This window comes from Macrobrachium rosenbergii, chromosome 44 (assembly GCF_040412425.1).
Source record: "Macrobrachium rosenbergii isolate ZJJX-2024 chromosome 44, ASM4041242v1, whole genome shotgun sequence".
Classification (NCBI taxonomy): domain Eukaryota; kingdom Metazoa; phylum Arthropoda; class Malacostraca; order Decapoda; family Palaemonidae; genus Macrobrachium; species Macrobrachium rosenbergii.
The window spans coordinates 9848413-9875236 of NC_089784.1; the positions used below are offsets into that span (position 1 = coordinate 9848413).

Genomic DNA, 26824 nt, shown 5'->3' on the forward strand with positions numbered 1-26824 from the left:
GGTACTAGTGTCAGTAATTAATTAAAAATAATGCAGTAGACTGAAGACTTTTTCAAACCTACAAAATAATCATATAAAGTGTATGCAGTGTATTCACTCTTACTCACATTAAAATGTCACTTTCAAACGTTAAAATGTAAGTAAGGCCATTAATGTATGTGCATACACGTACACTGTTTATACATTAATATATATATATTAGTATATATATATATATATATATGAGTATATACACTATATATATATTATGTGTGTATATGCATATTTAAATGTGAACATACTGCATACTTTTTATATGATTATTTTGTTAGGTTTGAATAAGTTTTCCATCTATTATTTTTAATGATTGACACTAGTACCCCAGTGAAAATTCTGTCATTCCAGCCTTTCAGAAACAGTTTTCTAATGTGTGTCTATATATATATATATATATATATATATATATATATATATATATATATATATATATATATATATATATATATATATATATATATATATATATATATATATATAAAGTGAAAAATAGTACACTTTAAAAAATCAAAGATCAAGACAAAACACAGCTTGAATATAGAAATATTACAGTCTTCACGGAGTTTCATGAGCAAAAGTGGTAAAAGAACATAACTGAATATAAGGGAGTTGCTGATCAATTTGTCTTTTTTATATAAAAGTGTCAAAAGTACATGTTCACATAGTTTTTTCTTAATGAGCAAATGCATTGGAATCAGAGTTCCATCATCATCATGAAGCCAACTTCAAAAATGATATATTAAAGAAGCAAGGTTGCATCTGTTAGTTTCTTTCCAGGAAGCAAGTATAGAAAGAAGCTAAAGTATAAAACTGTTGTCTAAAGACAAGGAACTGAATTAAAATTACTTACCTTTTTTTTAATCTAGAAAAAGAATACCTGTGCATTTGGAAGTGGTGGATATTGTACACACAGTTTCCTTTATGAGAATATTTAGATGTTATTGTGTAGGGGATTGCAGGAAATGAACGAAAATAAAGAAGAATGTGAATTACAGAAGCAACCTTTGACTGCAAAGATTTTTTTACTATACCATTTACTTTTTATATCGAAATCCTCAGAATTTTTTTTTATATTGCCTAATCAGCAGATTACAGGAATAGGATGAGTCATGGACTCTTGAAATGATCACCTGGTAACAAATGATGCTTCGTATTTTAATGCAATATAAGAAATTTGTTTTCACTGAAAGGCCACTATTATAAACACTAATGTAGATAGCTATCTCATTTAAAAAATGAATACTGGAATAGATTACAGAAAAAATGTTGGCATTTATAATTAAAAAATATGTATACAGTATATAATTGCTTTCTTGCAAAGAAAGTATTGCCAAAGATTGCTGAACACAAAAAATTACATGTTCTCATTGGGTGAATGCAATACTCTGCCTGACATTACTACTCATGGTCTGCATACAGCTTGATCATCTCAGTATGATTCAATGCTTGTTATTTTCTTTTCCGAATCAACGGCCACCACACTGTGAGGTCTATGGTAGGCAAAACCTAATTAAAGGTATATGGAACCGGGTAGTTGCCTTGGTCTATCCAGTCTCCGTTCAAGTGGAATCAACTCCAGTGGCAAAGTAAATCAGGACAGCTTACAAATGGGGCCATTGTAGCTTTTTTTTAAAACATATTTTGAATCCTTTTCTGCCCACCTAATGCCCAGAACTGCGCTGTGTCTTTTAATAGAAGGTACCTTACTTTTTGATTAAATAGCCTTCTACGTGACAATGGCGTTGCACCTGGAAAAGGAGGCTTAACAGCTCACACACCCTGTCCAAAGTGGAGCTGGAGATACCTACAATACCAGTATCAAGTAACCTTATACTGTCCTGTAACTGGTGATTGCTGTGGGCTATCAAGTCACCCTTCAAGTGGAACCACCACCTTCAGTTACAAAGTAAATTAGGACAGTTAAAAATGTGTAGCCAATGAAGCTTTTGCAAAGATATATTTTGAATCCTTTTCTGCCCACCTCATGTCCACAACTATGTTTTGTATTCCGATGGAGGTCCCTTGCCCTTTGCTTAAATACTCTTCTACAAGGCAATGGTATTGCGAAATAGCTATGGAGCCTTAAACAGTTCATACACCCTGCTCAAAGTTGAGCTGGACGAACCTACAATACCAATATCAAATACAGTAACACAATTCTGCCCTGTAACTGGAGCACTGCAACTGGGTGATGTTTATTTTCTATGTCCAGGAGTACACATCTACAAAGATGTCCCTAGTAATAACCATTTGACAGATGTACAATACTAATCACACACTCCACTTGATATTGGCCTTGGCCACTTAGGCACTTTCCACAGGCACAGCTCCTGCTGGCTGGCGCACAGGCACAAACTCTTCAAGAAGTAAATAAAGACTGATGGACTGTGCTTTCCCAGCACATGTTCATACTGAAAATTTAAAGAAACAAACAGCCGAAGACAATGAGAGAGGTACTGGTTATATCCACAGCTGGTGGCTCTGGGCCACCATCTCGAGGCATGTCATTACCTTCTCTGTTACCTCCTCTGTCTGAGGAAGAATGTGATGAAGTTTTCATCAAATAAACAGATACGTAAAGAATCAAGAGTTTATAGCAGTCTGACGATGGAAAACAGGAACTAAAAGTTATACATGAAGAAGATGAATATCCTGTACCACAGGTGTGAATCAGGAAATGGGAAGTCCAATTGCATTTAGCACTGAAAAGAAATCCTCATAAATACTAGGAGTACGAATCGAGTGCATTGAAGTCCTTTACTTTGGACAGGGCTTTCTATTTTTGTCATAATTGGACGTAACACGGGCTGGTGCTGTAGACCAGTAAAGGGGGTCAAGAGATAGAAACTGAAGCAAGTTGGGAAACTTGGAATCATCTGAGCTCACACGTTAGAGAAAAACCTTGTTCTGACCAATTCCTCTTGAATGAGGGTGGGAGGAAGTGGTTAGTAAATTAATTTTTTGCTGTTTTGCATCACTGCAACCACTGAAATGACAAGTTAGAGGAGATGAAGCAATAACATGACCAAGAGCCAGAGTGTATTTTCTCCTACAATGCTTTTGATCCAAGTGTAAGATCCTTGAATCACAATGAGGTTAAGTTATAATGAAGAGCACACAATGTGATTTGAAAAAATGAGGATTGCTATATAATGCAATGCTGGATAAAGGAAGGTGAATTGCACAGAGACATTAAATAATAGTCTAAAGTGACAGCTTTAGACAAAATATGCTGTTGCTTCCTTCTGCATCCAAAATGTTGATGGGAGTACGTGTGAAAAATACAGACTCCTAAATACTACTTGAAAAAGAAATAAGGTACTTTTCACGACAAAACTTGAACTAAAGAAATAGGTCAGTCATAGATGAAAACGAAAGACAGCAGCAAACTGAGAATAAATCTGCAACAAACATCCTAAATGGAAGACACTTGAGAGGATATGGGTTTATAAACCAGATATCTGAACAACAACAAAGTAAATATGTTAAAAAGGAACATGAAAAAATGACTTGAGTACCAATTAAAGACCCTGTCTTAGGCTGAGAAGGCAGAGATATCTGGAAACCAAGTTAAAATAAACAACAGATTGTAGTTTTACAAAGGTTTAGTTAGGAGAATGTTGTCAGATATATATACAGTATATATATATATATATATATATATATATATATATATATATATATATACACATGCATATATACACATATATACACAAACAGTAGGTCCTCGACTTATGGCGGGGGATCCGTTCAAGCCCTGCGCTGTAGGTTATTTCCACCATAAGTCGGTTTTGCCGTTATCAGCACTTACAGTGCCGACAGTGCCGTTAACTTAATGCCTATTTTGCCATTAGCGCCATCAACGGCGCTTACAGCACCATAACTTGATGCAACATCAAGTTGAGGCTCTGTAAAACGCCATTAACAGCACTGAAAAAGCAGCACAAGATTGAATCCACTTGAAGTTAGTGTCGGTGTAAGTCGTTGATGCACTATATTTTCTAACAACATTCTCCTGACTAAACCTTTGTAAAACTATATATATATATATATATATATATATATATATATATATATATATATATATATATATATATGCATGTTACCTTGCTTCCTGTATTTTCATTGTTTTGTTTTCCTTCTCAGTATGTCACATCTATGTACACACACATATATATAATGTATATACATACATACAGTGGGCCCCGCTAGATCGTGGATCAGCAATCACGGCTTCAGTTAATCGAAGGTTTTTCTGTGGAACTTATCTCCAAATTTATTGAGGTTAAAATTCACTAATTCGCGAATTTATTCGTGCAGCAATATTCACTAATTACTGTATTTTCATTTTACTTTCATGACTAAATACATTTTTTATTGTAAAAAAATTATTTACTAATTTTCATATAATATTAATGTAAACAGTAAAATATCAATAAAATGCTGAATTAAAATCCCGCAAAATCACAAAACAGCTTACCAATGTTCATAAACACAACCTCTCGCTCTCTCTCTCTCTCTCAGTATACATATCCTTTAATGAAAAAAACAGCAATATGTATAATGAAAACTGATCGTCCCAACATAATTGTTTTTACTGTAGGTACAAGTTGCCATATTTTTTTTTTCTGTGATTTACTGAACCATACTTCATTACAAGTTTAGTTGACTTTGTGATTATCACAAATACAGTATTATAACAGTACACAAGAGAATATTTTATCGCTGTTGATGTTTAATCTCTAATCACTGAAAAAATATTTAAAATTCGAATTTCATACGTAAGCAATACAAGGTTATACTAAACCCTCCTCCCCAGCCTGTCAAGTCAAGTCTCGTCCCCAGCTAATGTGCTGAGACTTCATTTGTAAACACCAGTTTCTCTCTCTCTCTCTCCTCTCTCTCTCTCTCTCTCTCTCTCTCTCTCTCTCTCTCTCTCTCTCTTGATGAAATATGAATTACTGTATCATAAACTTACGTACAAAATTAAAAATAATAATTCCATTAATACATCCATTTCTTTTAGCAACTAAAAAATTATTTTCCTAATTCTTTTGGTAGCAGGCTCCATCAGCTGATTCTCAGAACATAACATTACAGATGTCGGGACGATCGATTTTTATATATATTACGATGATAACAGATCAATATAATACTGTAGAGTATAAATGGATTCTATACGTGAAATAACATTTTATTAATATTTTATTGTGTTTACATTAATATTATTTGAAAATTAGTAAATCATTGTAACATATACATACACGAGAATATTTTATCGCTATTGATTGGATTTATAATTTGGTATTTTTTTCCATGCATATTTAAATATTTAAGTACTGTTAAGTATTTAATTCTACTTGTGAATTCCTGATCTTTTCCCTATCTGAAAAAAGAAAACGGGACAACTTTAATACTGTATGAGAGAAAATGGCTGTGTTTGAATGTAAAGGGAACCTGAGTTTAGTTTTTACATGCAGCCGTAAGCCATATATTTTTAAGGGTAATGTTGTAAGATGACTTTGAAATTATATTAAAGGGTTAGTTTAAGGTATATTTGGTGTTTGAACTATTAAAATAGGCAGTTATAAGCAATTTGAGAGGGGGTCTTTGGTGTTTGAACTATTAAAGCAGGTAGTTATGAGTGTTTTTAGAAGGGTGTTCCCACTTGTCATGGATTTTTGTTAACGTGGGTGGTTGTGGTCCCTAACCCCTGCGATTACTGGGGACCCACACACACACACACATATATATATATATATATATATATATATATATATATATATATAATATATATATATATATATATATATATATATATATATAATACATAACCCATCTGTCATATATATAGCAAATCCATCTGTCACCTGCCTACACCTGCATTAACACTACAAACCTTATAAGTAACGAAGATGTTCAGTACCCTCATCTACTCTTGGAATTCACTCCTAATAGGATGCAGTTTTGAAGCAATTCAAAAGAAGGTCAGGTTCTTTTATAATAGGTTAATGCTTAAGGTTAAATGTTTAGGAAAAACTGCAGGAAAACAGATTACATGAGAAACTAGTACCTGTATTAGCAAAGGAATCAATTGTATTTTCAAGAAAAACTAAGAATGTTTCATATAGATAAACTAAAGTGCTCAAGATTATTAAAAAGAGATGAGACATCAGTTAATATATATTAATTAAAAACAGTGTTCTGACTTGGAATCAATGAAAAATTGACATTTTTCGATGGCTGAGTATGTCTGAAGATCTGACGTAAGTTAAAATGGCAGATTAGCTTGGCAATTTATACAGATTACCACAAGTCATAATTGGTAAGGTTTTCATAGATAGCCTGAGAAGTATAAAAAAGTAGTAACTTCAACAAAGCAATGCAATCAGTAATAAACTAGACAACCAGCAAGACTGCACAAAATGTAAATGCGGTAATCACTGACATGCTGATGTATAGAGTGGCAAGCTGTTTCTTCCAGATAACATAATTTAATAAATACTGTTAAGCAATAAATAAAGCTTTTGTTGCTTATCTACTGTCTTCATCCCTGTGTCTCAACCCTGGTAACATCCAATTTTAATAGTTCAAACACCAAATATAACTTAAAATATCATCCTAAAACCATTTAATATAATTTCAAAGTCATCTTACAACATTACCCTTAAAAAAAAAAAAATATATACTGTATATATATATATATATATATATATATATATATATATATATATATATATATATATATATATATATATATATATGTGTGTGTGTGTGTGTGTGTGTGTGTGTGTGTGTGTGTATACACACACATAGAAGGAACAGTGGAAATACAAAAGGCAAGGTATAAAAATTTTCATCAGGCACAAAAAGAATGCCAAAAGTAAGAAAAACACGCAAGCTATACCTGATATATGTAGACATGGACTTTGGACCAGGTGGAACAGTAGTTTATAACTAACTTGAATGTACATACAACCATTACTGCTACAAAAATGGTACTTGGCTGTATTTTTTACAGAAAGTAAAAAATTAAAGTGAAAATAGCACAAAAGTAAAAAAAAACGTACAAAAAATAAATATGAAATCAGTGATGGGGAAGATAACTGTAGAAAATGTACATATTTACATTTCTTGTACCATCCTTCACCGAGCTAACTTTAATACCCACAAGGAATCATTCTGAAGCAGTCCTTTACTGCTTACATACATATAAATAATATAAATATATATATATATATATATATATATATATATATATATATATATATATATATATATATATATATATATATATATATATAAATATATATATATATATATATACATACATACATACATGAGGCTATTGCAAATGAATGTTAAAGATGATTTGCAATTCAAGAAACCATATCTGAAGAGCAGCAGTTAAGATAATCACTGAGTACTCTTTTAACATCAAAACTCTAGTACAGTATATACAAACTGCTGGAAAGGAAGAACTGGGATATGTGACATAAGATGGTATCGGATGAGGCTTGGGATGAAAAAAAAAAATGAAAGAAAAATGTACATGTATAAAATTTAAGAAGGTTAATATGCAAAGTAAAATATGGTACTCGAGTGAAGTTACATGAAGATCAAGAAATACAAGAGTATGGACAAACAGGCTGATGATGTTGACCAAGGCATGTATTTAAGGAGTGGCATTGGTGAGAACGTAGCCCACAGAATCATTAACGAAGTGTCCATGTATGAAAAGAAAAGGGAGGGATGAATCGACAACAATATCAGGAAGGAAGACGTTGCTGGGCACGATATTTTTACCAACATTTTTGTGAGGTCATGAATCACAGATATAAGACGGGTGATCCGACTGATATTCATACAGCTGACAAAGACGTGAATGAATCAATATAAAAGAGAGTCTGGAGATGGAAAACACCAGGTTATGATGGAAATCACTAAGATGATGATTATAGCTGGAACTCAAAAGATATCTCGCATACTAAGTAGGTTATTTTGCATACTGGAAACATTGTATAACTATTGAGAAACTGAAATTACGTCAGTTGTGTTGAAAATAATCAATATGCTTATTCTAAGTGGGCTGAAGAAAATAAAGTAATAGAAACTTATAGGTGCACAAGCTGGTTTTCGTAGAGGCAGCAGTTGCGCATATCTGATATTTATGTTAATACATATTTACCAGCAGTGCACACCATTATCTTGCAAGGTGGCTGTAACTTTGATATTGCTGTAAAAATATGTAAAGCAAAAGAAACAACATGAATGACGTAGTTAATGTTGATAGTGTCTTGTCAAGTGAATTTACAGTAAAAAGTGGGATATTACAAGGGAATGTTATTTCACCTGTGCTGTTTGCCCTTCTCATAGGTTTTGTAATGTAAAAAGTGGTTAGAGATCCAAGAGAAGGTTTAGACTAGAGTAACGACAGGAACTTGACAAACTTAGAATGTGTACATGAAGCTGTTTTGATTGGGAAAACACCAAAAGATTTACTAATCTTGCTTAGTAGAATGCATCATATATCTGGAGAGAGATGTCTCAAAATAAATCTAAGTAAAACATACCACACTTCCTGGCATTAAGGACGCTATTTCTTTCCTGCAATAAGCCTCGAAAATTTACTTCGCATCCTATCCTAACCTGACAGGAAAGTTATGTGTTAGACAGTAATCAGAACTTATAAAAGGCCTCTGAATGAAGTGTATAAATCAAACTTAGTTAAAATATTAAACAAAGAAAAATATACAAAAAGTGTGCATAGTCGCATATTCATTCTCTTAACAGCAGTAACTTAAATGGATATCAATATTACTGGCATTTTAATTCCCCTTAAATGACCCTGACTTGGAGGGATTATTATTATCTGATATTAAGAAAACTGTGGTAAGTTAAAAAGGGTTTACCAGTAAATCCCACTATAGTAAGACTATTGTAAGCAAACATGTTCGTGTAGTGTCCGTTATACTAAATTTACAAACTTTGATGGTAGCAAAGTATATTTTCAGGTTTTGAATGTTATAATTTTTTTTTTTTTTAAATCTGTAATGTGAGGGCTTTAGTTTAAGATACTGCACCAGCTGTAGTCCCATCCATTTGCATGCAATGAGACATGTTGGCCAAGTTTGAAAAACATGTTCATAACTTTGTACTGTATCGGTAACTTGGTAATCTGTTCAAGATTTCAAGTTTGCAGGTATGTCAAATTCAGAAAAGCTACTGAACATTCAAGTTAATAAACTTGAAAAATATCAAGAATATTTCAAATAACATGAAAAAATTACAATAGTCAGTCTGATGCGCCAGCCAGAGCCACAGTAGTTAAGCGCGCGGAAACAATCGAATGTACGAAGCACATAAACCGAAACAAGGCCTTCAAATCGTTAAATTGGTGCAACTTTTTTTTCTCCCCTAAAACTTTGCTAGTCAAAATTTGGGTGTGTCCTCTGAGGTTGGAGCATCTTGGCACCAAGAAATACATTACTGAGGACAGATTATGAACAAATGGATGAAATACCATATGATGGAAAGAGGATTGATAAGGTTGATTCTTTCAAATATTCATGACCAATGATATCCAGTACATGTTCTTCCAAGTTGGAATTGGGTGCAATCCTAAAATGGTAAATCAAACAATGGATAGACTGAATAAGATTCGGAAATAAAGTATACTGAAATTGTATACAGCTTCATCTGTTTTGCTACACAAACATGATTCATGATATGACAATAAAATTATATAAAAGATTTAGCTGATTTGAAAATAATGCATTAAGAAGGATATTAAGAGTGAGGTGGCAGGATAGAGAAATGAGGAAATCACATAAATCCCAAATGTAGATGAGATGAAGATGGCTTGGACATATCCTTCCACAACCCTGGGAGAATAGTACATGATAATGTCTGCTCAACTCCCGTGAACACCAGGAGTTGGATGACCCAAACCTAGAGGTACATGGATAGTTACAATAAAAGGGAGGCCAGAGATGATAGGAAATTTGTGGAAAACAAAGCACAAGAAAGAGATGAGTTGTGGCATTTCACAGAAGCCCCCTGCGTCACACGGTGTTGGAGGTAATGGTGATGAGGGATTATATATATATATATATATATATATATATATATATATATATATATATATATATATATATATATATATATATATATATATATATACACACACACACATGACGATCTATCACTAAAATTTGTGATGTCTTACGTAGTCGTAGAGCTAGAGGAAGGCACGAAATGAGTCGACCAAGCACTTTTGTGCATTCAGCCCTCCTCAGGGTCAAGCACTTTGTTTACTCATTGTTTTATTCATATATATATATATATATATATATATATATATATATATATATATATATATATATATATATAATTTAATTTGCTTGAATGAATACAACTGCATACTCAAACATGATTCACATTAAATTACATATAAATAAACTTGTACGTTGCATATGCCTGTTCTTATATTTTATGTATAAGATATATCAGGATGAAAACCCTAATCTAGTTTGGACTATAAATAAATAAAAATAAACGTTAGTGTTGTTCCATCCAGTGATGTTGCTCACCCTTTTTACATAGTAAATATGTTCTTCATATGTAAGCATCTATAAACAACACGTACTTTTGCAAGGGATTGTGTCCACTGTAGGGTGTATCACTGACTTTGATACTGTAAATGTACAAAATTGTCATGAAATAACTGAATCTTAACAGGTAGTTAATGGACTGCTGGGCATGTCTTACATAGGGAAACAACTGTGGTAATAATTTTCAATAAATTTTATCGATAAGTTTATGAATTGCCATATGACACGTTTTTGTTTGTTTAATGTGGTATTTTCATGTGCATGTCCTAAGTTCTTTCATATTGGACTGAATTCCTTTCTTAACATTATCTCCCTGTTCTGTCAATACTTCCTAACATCACAAAATTTTATGGAAGTTCATTTCTTTGTCAAAATGACAGTGGAGAAGTTTTTAAACAAAGGACTTCGAATAAGCACAGTATTGAAACAAACAGGATCAGATATGAAAAGCTGGTACTATATCAGCTTCATTCATGTTATGTACATGAATAGTTATTTGCGGCGAATCTAGGACCCTTGTCATTACTGTATTGATGACAAGAATATCCAAGTTGCATAGTAACGTGATTCAGCAGAAGTAAACAAAGTAACTTCACTGCAGTAAAACGTGAATCTTAGCTCTTCGCAATGGAATTACAACGTTATGCACGGTAAAGTATCTATTACTGTACTACCAAACAATAGCTTTTTGTCAAAAAATGTAAAAATACATTGGGTTAATTTAAAAGGACATTCAGTCAATGTCTAGGATACTAAACAGAAACTGACATGACGTTCATCTGTGATAGCTTTACATGTTCTAATTTTATATGCATTACTAATATATTAAATAATACCAATCACGACCCTTAGATGTAAATTGTAATGAAATATACATAGAAAATATTGTCAATAAATGTTATCATATATACCTACAGTAGTTTACATACAGAAATGGTCTTTTCAATCAATACAGATTAAATGTAATACCAAAATATGTCTAAATCATTACTCAGTGATGTGTGCATGATTAAAATGAAATGCATGATATTATTTTTGGTCACCTTCATCACTTGGTGTTGTGATGACAGAGCTTCAACAAACAGCTACAATAATAACAATTATAGTAATGACAATAACAAGTCAACAGTAATAATAGTAATAACAAGCGTTTAAAATAAATAGAGGGCAATGCATACCAAAAAGCAAATGAGCATTCTCTTCAAAGCATAACAAAAGCACTCGGAAATTCAAATGGAAAATCTATCCCTCTACGGAAAAAAAAAAAAGAAAAGAAAAGGCATATACATTCAACAACATGTTTTAAACCAAACTCATACAGCACGGACTTACACTAACGGCATTAGAATGGTTTCTCTGTAAAGGGAACCTTCGCTGAAGATTAATGTGATAATACCTGGAGTTTTAAGATATAATGGAATAAACTAGACAGACTTTGGGCGTGATGGTTGGGAAACACCATCTCATATTTTGAAATATGGACACTCTGGAAATTCACGCTGACGGGATTTCTGGAATGACATTCTCATCTTGGGAAATCTAAACATTCAGGCTTAACTTTAGAATAACTGTTTATATATCTCAGTTATGGGTGTTCCTACATTTATGTGTATCCTAAGCATGCACATGACAGTTGTGATGTGCGTTTCTTTGTGTGCTTAAGAAAATCTTTTTCAAACATTTCACGACTAAAGATTTGCCTCTGTTTGTTGTCATGACTGATAATTCTTGCAGTGCCATAACGAGAATACAAAAGTTCGCTACAAGTGTTATAACTAGATCGAAATCAGTACGAATATAATTTTCAGAGACCAATTCTTTATCCATGACATTCATGTGAGAGGATAGACATCTTAAGATACCATACCTATGATACTCTACGAATTTCAAAATATCATACTGTTAACTTTAAGTAGAAGAAAATAACATATGCATCGAGTAAGTGCATAAAGAGACCAATACAACACCAAGGCTACAGAATGGCTTAGCTCATTACTACTAAAAGTTTTCTGAAGAAGCACTCTAAGAAAAAGGGATGCAATAACTATATCCACGAACCAAAACGACTACCTAAATTTAATTGCAATGTTCTGTGTAAGATTTGTGTAAAAAGCAATGTCTCAGTTCACGCCCCCCCAAATAAAAACAGAATGAAAAGGGAAGAACAGCGTAAGGGGGTCAAGTGTGTTCGTCTCACAAGATCTTCAAGAAGTGATTTCTAAGGATATATATATACTCTTGCAAAAAAGGGAGGTTTATACATCTCAAAAAAGTGTAAACATCATATCTAAGAGATCTACATTGTAAAGGCAATCAAAATATATCTTATCTAGTAAAATATCACGAGGGAAGCAGTTCACTGGGTACTCACAAATATTATCTTTGCCACATGCATTTACTATAATTGTAACAACGATAAAAAAAATCGGACAGTATGTTGTGGCTTTAAAGTAAATTTCTCAACATTCCTCTTGCAAAATGAAAGTTAACTATGTATTAAAAACACTGTTATTACTCTTGTGAAACTCATTGCATACGACAATTTACATATGCTAAGCAGGGGCAAGGGCATTTTTCTCAAGAATAATAGTTCCGCCCTGTGCTGGAATCTGATTTTTATATAATTTGTTGAAGTAAACTGAAAAGTTTCATTTTTGTTTTTGTCAGATTTACCTTTCAAGCTGAAACTTGATATACACTAAAAATGGAATTACATCCTTAATAAGCTGCAATATTTGCAATGTTGTCAATTCTCTAATGACAGACAACTTGAGTCCAATTGATCAATGCAATGATATCATGTAATGGGCAAATAAAGGATATAGACCCATGAAGCTAAAAACTAATTACCTCGAAAGGAAAAACATGATTTAAATATAACCACACTGGAACCACATTTAAGCTGACTCTCCCTTGGTTAATTAAGTTTCTGGAATTGGATTCGTAGATCAGACATCGACCAGAAATTAAAAACTAATGCGAAAAATGTAATATTTAACTTCAATGGGCAAATTCCACAAACCAGTGTTCACATTGTATATTGATGTTTCTCCTAAGTGATGTGTAGGTATTTGAAATGCCATTGTCAGCAGAAAATACTGACTATGAACACTAACTTTTCCACATTGTCAGGCTAACCAGCAATGCTACTAGCATTTCTAACATACCCAAAGATATTTATTGGGGATATTTAATCAACTGGAAGTTAATCTTGTGTGACTGGGATTTAGAGAAAAATATTTGTGGGGAATAACAAAACTGAAGATAAACAACAAATCATTATCCAAAATCACTGAAGAAGGTGGGGGGGCAAGCAAAGAGTAGTGAAGGAATTGATTATGGGGAGTACTAATTTAGATTTATAATCTAATTACAGCAGTTATATGTAAATGACGAAAAGTAAATTTAGATATATGATGAGCAATTGCTAAGAAATGCGTACTTGTGTCAGCGCGGCAAGCATAATAAGAGCTATGGAAGAAGGGGGGGGGGCGCATTGGGGGGTAACTGTGCCTGCAAGTGCGTATATTTTTGGAGCTTTTTTCTTTCAAGCACTCACAGACAACGATTCCATTTCGTCGAGGGACTCTAGTCTAGCGATGGGCGCTTCGGTGAGAGATCGGAAGTCTCCCCAGGATTCAGGCTCTGAACCTCTGGAGTCCTCGCGGCGGGGTGCCCATGGATCGAGAGCAGAACCTTGAAGGGGTGAACGGCACTTGCGACGCCATCGAGCCTGTAGCAGCATCGTGACACCCCACCATCACGAAATATTAATCATCATTTTGACTTCAACTATCAACCAATAGAAAACTTTAATCCAGAAAAAGTATTTCTGCCATCTTGAATCTCTCACTCATTCTCTTTTTAGAAAAATACAACTGGTTCAAATGTGTACATCAAAATTTTATATAAGATTTCATTTTCACTGGAACCACATGAAAGAAGTGTTAAGAGTATAAAGACTCTCATATACTCGGAAGAATGCTGCAATGAATCTGCATATAGAAGTGAAATGTCTGGCAAAGATAACGGTATAAATTTTCAGTGACTAGAGGCAATCGGAGATGAGACTGCAACAAATGTAAGAGAATTTTAGTTGTACATTTGTAAATTTACACTTCGCATGCATTTCCACTCAAGACCTACTTTTAGCTACAGGTGAATTGTGAACATTCTTTTCTTCATGTTACGCAGCGATGATATCTGTTGCATTGAAATAAAATACTCCTCTTAATAAATATCGTATTTACTGCTCCAAAGTGCCTTCTGGTAAATGTGTAAGCTGTTTCCACAAATGCAATTTGGGGGCAGAGTGATATTTAACTTTAAAAACTGAAAGGGATTAAATATTTTTTTTATAATGTTTATGAAAAGTCAAGACATCAGTGACATAACATAACATGAATGACATACAAACCAAAATTCACATAGACACTTATACCACTGTCCTACACATAGTGGATGTGTATCATCCTTCAACATTGTAACATTCAACAATTACACTTGATTTAGTAACAAGCTGACTAGATAAAGAACAGGAAGATGCCTGGTACGAATTTTCCCCCATAACGTTCCTATATAAGAACCTAAAACCCATCTTCCTTAAAATCCATAATGGCCACAGCATAGAACACACATTTGGTAAAAACTAAAACTTGACACTTCCACTGGAAGTTTTACCATTTAATCACCACAATTAGCAAGCTACAAAGAGGAATATGGCATACGAAAATCTCGTTTTCTTTTCATCTACTTGTCTTCATAGCGTTATGAACCACACTGAGGCAGGATAGGAAATATTACAAGGAATGATAGTGTACACCCTAAAGTAAGAGATAACTGGCAAATCTTAGATCAGCTTATTATAATTATACTAATGCCCATAATTAATTGTTCTTAAAATGCACATAAAATATTGGAGTAATAAGGACTACAAAAATCAGTAAACTACAGTACAGAGATTTCTGAAGCTGTTGGTATTCGAAGACGGAGAAATAAATATTTTTAAAAGTTTTATTTTCAAAGAGTTCATATGTTATTGCCATTAAAAATATGCAAATACACAATGTGCATCATTAGGATGAATTTCATTATCCCTACATCAAATCACCTGTAAAAACAGCGTTTGTGATGCTTACGTGGTCTCAACAACCTGTTATCCCTAAGAAATTAAGAATCGCTTTTGGAAAAATGAAAAATGTTTCTGACCGAGGCAAAAGGGGCCTTTATCATATTTTCCTATAGCATTATTATGGAAACCGTTTTTGGGTTCTTTTTTGTCTTTGTTTTATTCTTGATAATAAAACTGACTACAAAACTTCTCAGTATGTCTTAATACGCCCTGTATGAATTGAGTCACAGTAAGGGCTAACAAGAGGTTATCAATTTTCAATACATCTTTTAATAAGAGAGAAGTATTAGAAACAGAAAGGTAGAGGAGATGAACAAAAGTCAGACGTATAAAAATACGACCATCCATCTATATAAACCCAGATTTTTCAAGCAAACGGTTTGTCTTCAGTGTTTTAATAATACTGGAGTTTTGGCTTTTAATATATGGTATATTCTATACCAACCCACTAACTTGGCCACCTTGAACGACAAAACAAATCAAAGAGGGAATTTAATCTGTAATTTATAGACAAGAAAAAGTTTGTTAGTACCATAATGCCATCCGCATTTTTTTAAGTACTTTGAATAATCTAATACTCTTGAAAGTGGTTTTTGATATGTAATGATTAATTAAATGAGTAGAGCAAATACCACCAGAAAGATATTACAAGTCTCGTTTCACTTGAAAATATAAAAATTACATTAAACTGCATCCACAAAGTCCAGTTTTGGGAAGGACTGACGAGATGAATGGCACTATAAAGCTATGTTGTTGTATAATGTTATGAGACATGATGTGCCCGAGGAACCCGATTTGCTCTTGAAAATAAGATTTCATGCAAAATATCCTACACGCCCCTCACCCCCTTAACAAGGCAGTTCAGCAATGGGATGAATCCTATAATTTGCTAACCCTCCACTCTCCTTAACACTGCCACGCACATATTTCCAACAGTATTAAGGACCAATCGCCAGGCGAAACATACGAACATTCAAGTCAACATAACCAATTTAATCAAATGCAACACCATCTGTTCTACATATAAAGTGCAAATCGATGAGCATAGTAAATTTTAAGCTTTTTATAGAACGGATATAACAACACGCAAGAAAAATTGCTAACTCGACAAAATTTTATTGATAAATCTGATCTATTATTCAGGACCTGCACAATTATATATAAGCTGCACAATTCTATGAGAAAGTAGATCAAACCATGGATACTGAACCAATGAAAGTCACTGCTCATTTTGGCAAATCTCCATATAACATTTCAGAAAAAATACAAAACAGCAGAAGCATTACAAACAAGATATACTTTCATAATCCTAATTATATCCTAGCAACTGACAAATAAACCAAGCAATAATTCTAGTAACTGGAAAATACTTGAGCAAAATCTGCAACAAGTATCTCCTAGGATGAATCCTATTTTTTTCTCCTCCATTAAACTACAATATAGTATACAAAACGACAGAAAATTCTTGAGGCCTGAAGAAAATTAATTGTACAGCGTGTCACTTGTGACATGCTGTAAAACTGTGGATTTTCTGGAACTGATTTTATATATATAAATTATATATATATATATATATATATATATATATATATATATATATATATATATATATATATATATATATATATATATATATATATATATATATATATATATATATATATATATATATATATATATATATATATATATATATTGAAAAATCTAAATAACTTTGTCCTAAGGCAATACAGCTTTATCATTAGAGTGACACAACATTTTATATGTTTCATATAAGCTCTCAAACGAATGACATGATTTCACAGAAAATGTTCACATGAACAACTGATTATACTAGAACAGTTATCCTAGAACATTTATTTGTAGCCACCTCTAACGCTTCCCAATATTTTTTAAGCACTGTCACTCTTGTGACTCCTGTGGTGTTTAGTACAGCATATTTCTCCAGAGGGATTTCCCTGTCCATGCACTCATCCACTTTATTTTCTGAAGGGCTTGCCAAGTAAACAACACACCTAGTAGGCTGCCTAGACATTTTTTTATTCTTACTTTGGCAAGTGACCATCACACAGATAGTATGATTCAATAAATGCTAACATAAAAAGTAATTTAGACATAATCAGAAAAAGTTGTGAGTGAAAGGAAGATTTTACTTTTAAATCGAATATTATCGGCAGCGTCTACTCTGCAAGTAAACTGCCCTAACAAAACTCCAAGTAAGTGTGAAATGTTTCAGATTTTCACTCAGCCAACACACTCTGCTAGACAATGTTACAGTCACACTTGATGCCTCCTCTCAGTATTGTGTTGGTATGTTATTTGTTTCACTGGACTTCATTTCCAGTCATTTACCTGAGGAGAAATGTTGAACATTGACCTCCATCTGCATAGAAAAATGTGGCTCGTGCCTTGCACCAGTTAATAATGGTTGATGGGCTTCATTTTTTCAAGATATAATATCTTCAACAGGCCGATTACAATGAGATATCATTTTTTTAAGTAACTGATTATGAATAATGACATACAGTGTCACTTATTATAGGGTCAATACATTTGGATATTCACGCAAAAAAGTTTTCATATTATAATGAGAAAAAATTATATTCTGGTAAGATATTCTGTCATTAACACAACCACTAATGAATTCTGCATTCTTAGAATTCCTTTTACCTTTTCTAAAGACAATTTAGAAACAAGGTTCAAATATGTCATCAATATTTTCTCTGGAATTATATGAAAGGAGGGAAAATTGTTAATGCTCTTTTTTCCATTCTTAATTATGAAAACGGTAAATGACACTACAGTAAAATGCTGTTGTTAATAAATCAAGCTCATTTGGAAACTGATCATGTTTTAAGTAGCAAGTTTCCTCTTAAGTGTACTCTTTTTTGTTCTTTAGCTTTAGTCATCATCCATTTCCCAAGAAAATCCAAGTCTGAAAGATATAATGGGTTTGCAGTGTTGCAAAATGTAAAATCATTTTACCATCTTGGTGTTTGCTAGAATCTGATTTGCTTAAGTTTACTGTTTTATACAACAAAACTGCGCAAAACTGCTGTCCTTAAGTCACATAATAGATGACAATGATTAGCAAATTACTCTGTGCTTAAAAAGTTGTTTCACCCACAGATAGGTTTGGCCATATGTTGAAATCACATTTCTTTCAAGAGTATTTCCTTAAAATATCAGAAACCTAAGTATTACATCATTCAATAATGCCACCCTATTTACTGTATATGATCATGAACTACTGGCTTTCCTTGACATGAGTTACTCTCCTAGGGACCATTTTCAAAACTGAATGTACTCCTCACTTTCATACTCTGTATACTTTTTTTCTCACTGATATTTAAAAGAACACTGGGATATTGCATTTGATCAGGGAATTCTTACTTTTCTGTTTAATTACCAGAGATCTAGAATCGAGTCGAACTTAAGTTAACTATTGCTGGATAATGCCTAATTCCTCTCCTTACTGAAGTCTTTATCTGGACCATATTGTAATCAAGCCTAGCTTTTGTTATTACAAGGTTACACAAGTTATAGCATATATAAAAAGAGCTGCAATTTTGATATTTAAAAAACTTACATAACACTGACATTTTTCAAGTTTTGTACCATGACTAAAGATATAACAACAGTAATAAAATATTTTTATTTTTATTGGAAAAATATCTTTAAGGCCTCTTTAAATCGTGCATTAGAATATACTCTCTTTTCCACTAACCACGTAGGTCTCTCACCAGTCCTAATATATGGAAACAGTTAATGCAGCAATCCCTAAAACTCAGTTCACTGCAAATGCTTCATTAAAATTTAACCACCAGCGAGAGATGCATAAGCTATTTAACAAACAATGTATTCAGATGTTTGGCTACTACTAGAAGACGGTAATTATTCAAAGCCTGATCTTCCTTATGAGAGGTCATCTTAGATCTAAGCAGCATATCCAACAGAAGCTAGAGAATTTGCTTTGGAATTAGTTTTTGTCCTTTGAAATGGAAAAACATGACTTACCAACATTTACAGTGCAGTATACTGAAAACAGCATTAACATCCATCCTAAGTGGACATGGATTCATTGGTAAAGGGACTTTCCACCCAAAAAATATACCATTACACTGTACTGTACATATTATTAGATCCCTTCCCATGTCATATTTCTTAGTAAGTTGTCTGGTATAATTCATGTATACAGACATAAATTTTATATACATGTATATTATCGTCAACTCCTGGGTCTGGGAGTATATGGGTACCTCCGACCGATGTGCCATTGAGACAAACATATGTCAATAAGTATGTTCCTAATTCCACCATTGGGAAAATGGTCTGGCTGACATCTAGCTAATTGGAATTGCATTATTGAAACTTGTCAGGCACTTAATATTTCAGATGTTATATCAGATCCAGATCCCTAGAAGAATTTAAATGAAATTTTGATGGCTATTTTTTGTAAGTTATGTCCCTAAATTGATCTTCAAGATTAGGACAAGTGACCAGCCATTGTCTGATGATACCTGTACACAAGCATACCATGGCAAACAGACCAAATTCAACACGTTGAGACAAAATTGTTAACATGAAAATGACCCCATTTTTTGTTGAGTCTCGCCATGCTGCAAATAGATTTACCATATAGCTGAGAGAAAGTGCAATCATGCCTTTAAGAAGAAACTTGAATTAATTATCTAGACTTATCTAAGCTGGACCAAATTGGCACCTTCTATCTTTGGGTCAGGCTTGTCTTCCATTCCACCACCACTAACAGATGATGACAGATTGGTTACTGGCCCTAAGGAAAAGCCTGAAATACTTCATTAAGCTTTTGAAGCTAAGCAATCAGCTGAGGATTCCCTATCCCTGATACTTGTCATCCTGAACATATTCTTACAAAATTTGAATTTCTCTCTAGGGATGTCAAAAAAATTCTTGATAATCTTGATTGCTGGGGTGGAGAGGATCCTGATGATTTCTTCCCTTTGTTTTATAAAAGGGATTCTAGTGTGTTGTCTCCCAAGATTACTAGATTCTATAGATTTTTATGTCGACGTATCTTTGTGGATGAGCGCAAGCTTAGTAATACAGTGCCTGTTCCAAAGAGTGGCATATCTGCAGACTGCAGAAACTACAGGCCAATTTCTAGTCTCCCTGAGCTCTCCACTTATTTTTAAGCCTTTACAAGTATGTGGAATGCAAAGGATTGTTAGCTGATAGTCAATATGAGTATGGGAAGCAGTTGGGTACCTGAGATGCTCTTTTTGATTTGACATGCAATTTGCAAGAGAACTTTGATGTGGGTTTTGAGCGAAGAGTAATTCAAATAGATTTGAGTGCTGCTTTCGATTCAGCAAACATAAGGGACTCATATACAAAATTCAAAATTTTGGGGTGTGGATATGTTTTAGGATTACTGAACTTCAAGATTTCTCTACAGTTATCTAGCTGCAAGTTGCTGTTGATGGGATATTTAGCAAAGCAAAACCTATTGTGTCTGGAGTTTCCACAGGATAGTGCTCTTGGTCCACTGTTATTATTACTGTGTATAAGTGATACAATAGCTGCCCTGGAAAACAAGATTGTTCAGTATGCCAATGATAGAGCACTTGTGAGTCTAGTAAAGTCCCCACTTATGAGAAATGAAGTTGCTCTTCATCTCAATCGTTCCATAGAGCAGATTAATGAATGGTGTAGTCGGTGGGGTATGAGGCTAAACTCCAGTAAAACAAAAACGCTATTGATTAGTTGACCTTGTACTGATTTTCCACCACCATCCTCCCATTCAGGTGGATGGGAATCTGCTAAATGAGTCTGAACTTTATCTTTACTTGGCATAATTTTTTTACTTGCATCTCACTTTTGAGAAACATCTAACGAAATTGTCAGTAAATGCCACAAGAAGTTAAGTATTGTATGTAAGGCCTTATATTTTTATAACAGTGACAAAATCAGTGCAACCTGTTTTAGGTCATTTGTCCTTCCTTTACCAGAATACTGTTCTCTGATGCGGATGGCTGCCTCTACCAGAGATTTATCTCTCTGAGACAGACTGCTTCGTGGTGGTAGGTTTCTGTTTTCTAACATTAGCAGTTATAAATTGGACCATAGACATATGGTCCCTTGTTTGTCAATTTTCATAAGTTGTATTTTAAAAGAGATCTTTCATATTCACAACTGATCCCTGATCCTCTTTTTGTTCTGAGACCAACCACATTTGCTGAACAGCAGCACCAATATACAGTAAATATGCCTCGCTGTTGAAATTCTCAGTTCCAGAGGTCCTTTATTCCTCAAACTGTTGGACTGTGGAACAGTCTCCCTGAGGATGTTGTGAATTGGAACTTCAAAAGTTCAAGCAAAGATAAAATGCATTACCCCTGAAGCATTCTCCTTGAATTTTATAATTTATTCTCCTTGAATTTTATAATTTACTTACATCTCTATAGATTCATTTATTAATTTTGTTAATTTATTTTTCTTTTCTAACAGCTGGTCTCTTTCTGTACTTCATGTTACCTTCTGTTACTTCTTTCAAATGAAAATATTCTTTGGAAGCTTGACTTTCAAGTCAATGGGCCCATTGGGCTTGTTCCATATAAATAGGTTTCATCTTCTGAATAATATGTATTTTTATATATAATATATATATATATATATATATATATATATATATATATATATATATGTATATATATATATATATATATATATATATATATATATGTATGTATACATACATATATATATAATATATTTATAGATAGATAGATAGCTATACAGTATCAACATTATATAATTTTTTATTATTTAGTGTCTTTCAGGTTTGTACAGTGATTTTACTGGCTGCTGAGATCTCATAATCTTTCACAATTTCGATGTTGTTTTCTTGTTGTCATATTAATTTTACTAATATTTATTCAAAATAAATATTATATATAACTGGGTCTTGAATGTCCCATTTTCAAAGTAGTATTTTTATGTTAAGTCATCACTAAATTACCTAAAGCATAATAATTTACATATTTATTTTAATGTTTATTATTCTACTGAGTGTGTACGCATTACTCTCACATAATTATACAATTACGGTTTTGTTTTTGGTACATGATTGCATATTTCATGAATAGAACTTTTTTTTTTATGTATTAGCCTCTTGTTTTGTGTTTGCTGTACATGGCACTCTCTTTCTTACTATGTTTGTTTTTATTGTAATTTCTATTAATTTGATATTGTTTGTGCATAAAGTAGCAAAAATAAAACTGAATTCTAACAGTAGGATCAGACAAAAAACTTCATGTAAAGGCTTTTGGGAAAAAAGAAGTATAATGGAATATTTTTCCTTAAGGTTACTAAACTTCTTAGTGTTTATTGTAAGACTCATATTTGGTATGAAAATCTGTAATCTTCATATCTAAATAACAGGAAGTGAAGCTACCACTGAGTTGTTTGCGAATATCTGTCTTGGTGGGATCATAAAGATTCCTGACTGTATTGAGTTTTACATAAAATTTTGTCATGTAATGATGCCCTCCAATTATGAAAGCATAATGCTTCATATGTGCATTTCATCATTTGCCATGCACTAACAGGTAATTATGACAATATATTGGCCAAATACGTACTGGAAAAGTATTGCAAATTAGTTCTATATTTCCTTTCCATCTGGGGTCAGTATTGTATTCTTAAGTGCAATTAACAAAGAAAAATCTAAGACTGTCATTAAAACAATACAGTATATATATTTGATAATAAAGAGTCTGAAATACTGTAATAGCCTGAGCTTCTAATGTTACAAAAAAAATTCCTAGGTTAATTTTCAGTCCGAAAATAATTACGAACAAAGTCTTCACTTCTAATGTACCTGATTTAAGAAGGCTCTCATGGGGAAGGGGGGTTCAAATATATGATAGGAATCTTGAATGTATTATGAAATACCGAGACCTAAAGGTTGCAACAACCAAACACTGTATAGATTTTTTCCACCGTTAGCTTGAAGTAGTTGTAAAGTGCAAAGTTCCCAAAAACGTTTTTTCTTAAAGTGATAGATAATCAGCCAAAGAAATAAGATTAGAGATCAAGTTACAAGAAAGCATCATGCTAGTTCTGAAATAAGTTTAAGGAAAGATTAAGAGGGAAATATAAAATGAGAAAGTAAACAAGCAAGAATGGATCTGTTTCCATACTCATATGAAACTATACTATAGAAAAATAGTTGAACATATGAAGTATAAGGAGGCAAATACACTACGAATGGTATAGTATTAAGGTTTAGTGATCTCTATACAAGTAGGACAAAGGCTAAGCAATGGGAGGGAATATTGTCATTCTTGGAGGTACATTTCTGCTTTACACACTTTCTGATTTATTACAATAAATGATGTCATGTAGACAACATCAATTTTTCATTTTGGCCAAATTTTTTTTTGTTGGAACATTCTATTAGAAATAATGCTAACAACATGCACATCAAATCATTTCTTATATTTGTTGTCATTCATCTACCGCATTGGCTACATTTCTTTTTACAATATGTACCCAGGCATATCCTGTTAATGGATGATTACTAATGACTGTATGTACAAAGTTAAAACCTATGAAAGCTATGAAGAAAAACAAAAGCATAATTGTGTCATGATCTACCATCTATATAACCCCTTTGTCATATTGGGAAATTGCTTATGAACAGGGTTCACGATGTCACATGTATTTCATATCTAAGAAAAAATTGTTTTGAGAAATAATTTTCTCCATTAAAAATAACACTACTGGTCACCAACTGCAAAATGTAAACACTGTACATACCTGTGTTAGGTCCGAAGGCTGAGATTGACTACGGGGAGGTGATGGCCTTATGGACTCTGAATCAAGGTCAGGAGTGAGAGGCATCGAAGGACAATGTCTCGAAGCAACACCCATTCCTCCCCTACCTGGACCACTACCACCACAAATAGTACCACTGCCTTCCCGGAAGTCAAGCCCTTGTTGTGTCGTTGTCTCTCCAAGCAAGTCTTCCACTCTACAAATTAAGAATGTCTCTAATGAATTATCTCCTGTGGTCTCAATATTTAAGTTTAAGTCACAGTCCAGGATGACAGATATTTCCAAAAAATAGCTGAAGTCAGGTCTGCAAATACAGTAAATTAATGTTCCTCCGTGGATCTAATGTTTATATTCAATCATTAGTTTTGACTGCTGTGACTGAAGCTTCTATTTATTCATTCAACAGTGATTTGCTTTCTTTTTATTGGTTTTCTGTATTCTTTAAAGTGGTATGATTTTTCAACAACTGCTTTAAATTTTGTAAATCTCTATATTTTTAGTGTGAAATAGCCTAAGGTATTTATTTTTACAACATTCTTCCAAATAAAGTTATTAGTGCTTTTCGACAAACCTCCCTCATTGCATAATGGTCAGGGATGTGCATGGCAATCAAGTTTCATTGAAAATGCTGAAAAATACTATCTCTACTGATTTTTTTTTAATTTTCCATAAATCCCTTTTCATTTAATTTTTTATCTAGACAAAGACCAGAAAGAAATGCTTTTAGTCTTCATAAAATTTATAGACAGACAGTGCTCAGTAGATGTTATTTCTTATATTATATGGATTGTACACATAAAAATCAGTGAAATATCTTCTCTGGTTTTAATGGTGTATGCAAAACAAGTTTACCCAATTTTGGAGTGTTGTGTATAATGCTCAAGGTGCATATAAATCATCCATAATATATGCATTCATGCAGTTTGAAATTTATAGCAGCATACAGTCTTAAACTACCTTGTCATTTCTGACAAGATGGTACTGGAATAATACTGTTTCACTTAGATAATACTTGGTTGATTACTGTACCAGACTCCAGCTCTTATCTGAAAACTTTGTAGCTGATGGGCACGCTCACCTTTTCAAGCATATTAATACTTTTTTGCTAACCATAGAACTGGCCTACAAAAGAATTTAATCTGAAGGCCAGAAAATGAAGTACAGGTACCTAATTTACATCTAGACAAATCTGAAATATTTCAAAAGTATAATGAAGTATTTATCAGAAGACCATCAATAAATGGGCTCCCATTTTCTAGTTGTCAGTGAATTACATCTTGTAAAGGGACTGAAGTACAGGTACTATGTAAAATCTTTATAAATCACAAAAATACTGCATATGCCATTTGGCAGTAGTATTCCTAAACCTTGAATTCTGGAATTAAGTAGCAGATGGTTGGTATTTAGTATTACGGATTAATTGATCCACTTATGAAATTTACAAGTGCATAATTAAATTTACAGCCTTAAATATTACACAAATTAATGAAAGGTGGATAGACAATATATACAGATATTGGAAACAACATCTACCAACAACTGCACCATTATAGGCATACAAAGAACGATGATGCTAAGATAAATCTAAACGAAATTCCTAGAAAGGACAGAAATCAATACATAGTTAGATACAAAACACAGTAACCCCTCACTTAGAAGTGACCTCAGTTCCAAGGAATTTGTATTTTGAATTTCAAGCATCAAATGGCATAATCTAGGGTATTCCATGGATAACCTACTTACATACTCCTGTATACAAGAAGTAATACAATATAATAAATAATTTGAACCTTATGTTACCTAAAATTATGTAAATGGTACATAAATGGTTGGTATTGTATACTTTTCTGTTTAAAGAGTACTTTAATGACAGAAAGTCTATTCACGTCCAGTGGTCATATTTTCTCATACTCATGACTTACGGTTTGTATATGTTTAATGACTTGAAAGAAAAATGTAAACTCTTTCAGTCAATAGGCATTTTTGAGCCCTATCTGTTCTACCGCCAAAGCTATGTTAAGTATTGTACCATATTTTTATAGTACAATGTTTGTAATAGACTGTGGTGTTAAAAAAAAATGGTCAAAATGATGAGTTGAATACAGCCGTAAATGAGGCGTCAGTGCATCATAGGTGACTCTAGGGTTGGATTCTCAGCGGCACATCAGATCATCATAGGTGATCTAGATAGTCAATAAAGAGAAAATATATAATTATTCTCTCC

The 26824-nt window shown here is 33.0% G+C and overlaps 1 protein-coding gene across 28 annotated transcripts in view; it reads right to left on the minus strand.

Annotated features, from left to right (window-relative positions):
* sei (seizure) overlaps positions 1 to 26824 on the minus strand; it is a 538215-nt gene that overhangs the window by 34625 nt on the left and 476766 nt on the right. For 20 of the 28 annotated variants that reach the window (XM_067087714.1, XM_067087716.1, XM_067087731.1 and 17 more), the window contains 2 exons: positions 24583 to 24796; positions 14209 to 14382 (listed from right to left, as the gene is read on the minus strand). In XM_067087714.1, the coding sequence (XP_066943815.1) occupies positions 14209 to 14382; positions 24583 to 24796 (388 nt within the window). The remainder of the gene's footprint in view (positions 1 to 14208; positions 14383 to 24582; positions 24797 to 26824) is intronic. The other 8 variants (XM_067087717.1, XM_067087722.1, XM_067087727.1 and 5 more) reach the window with 1 other exon arrangement.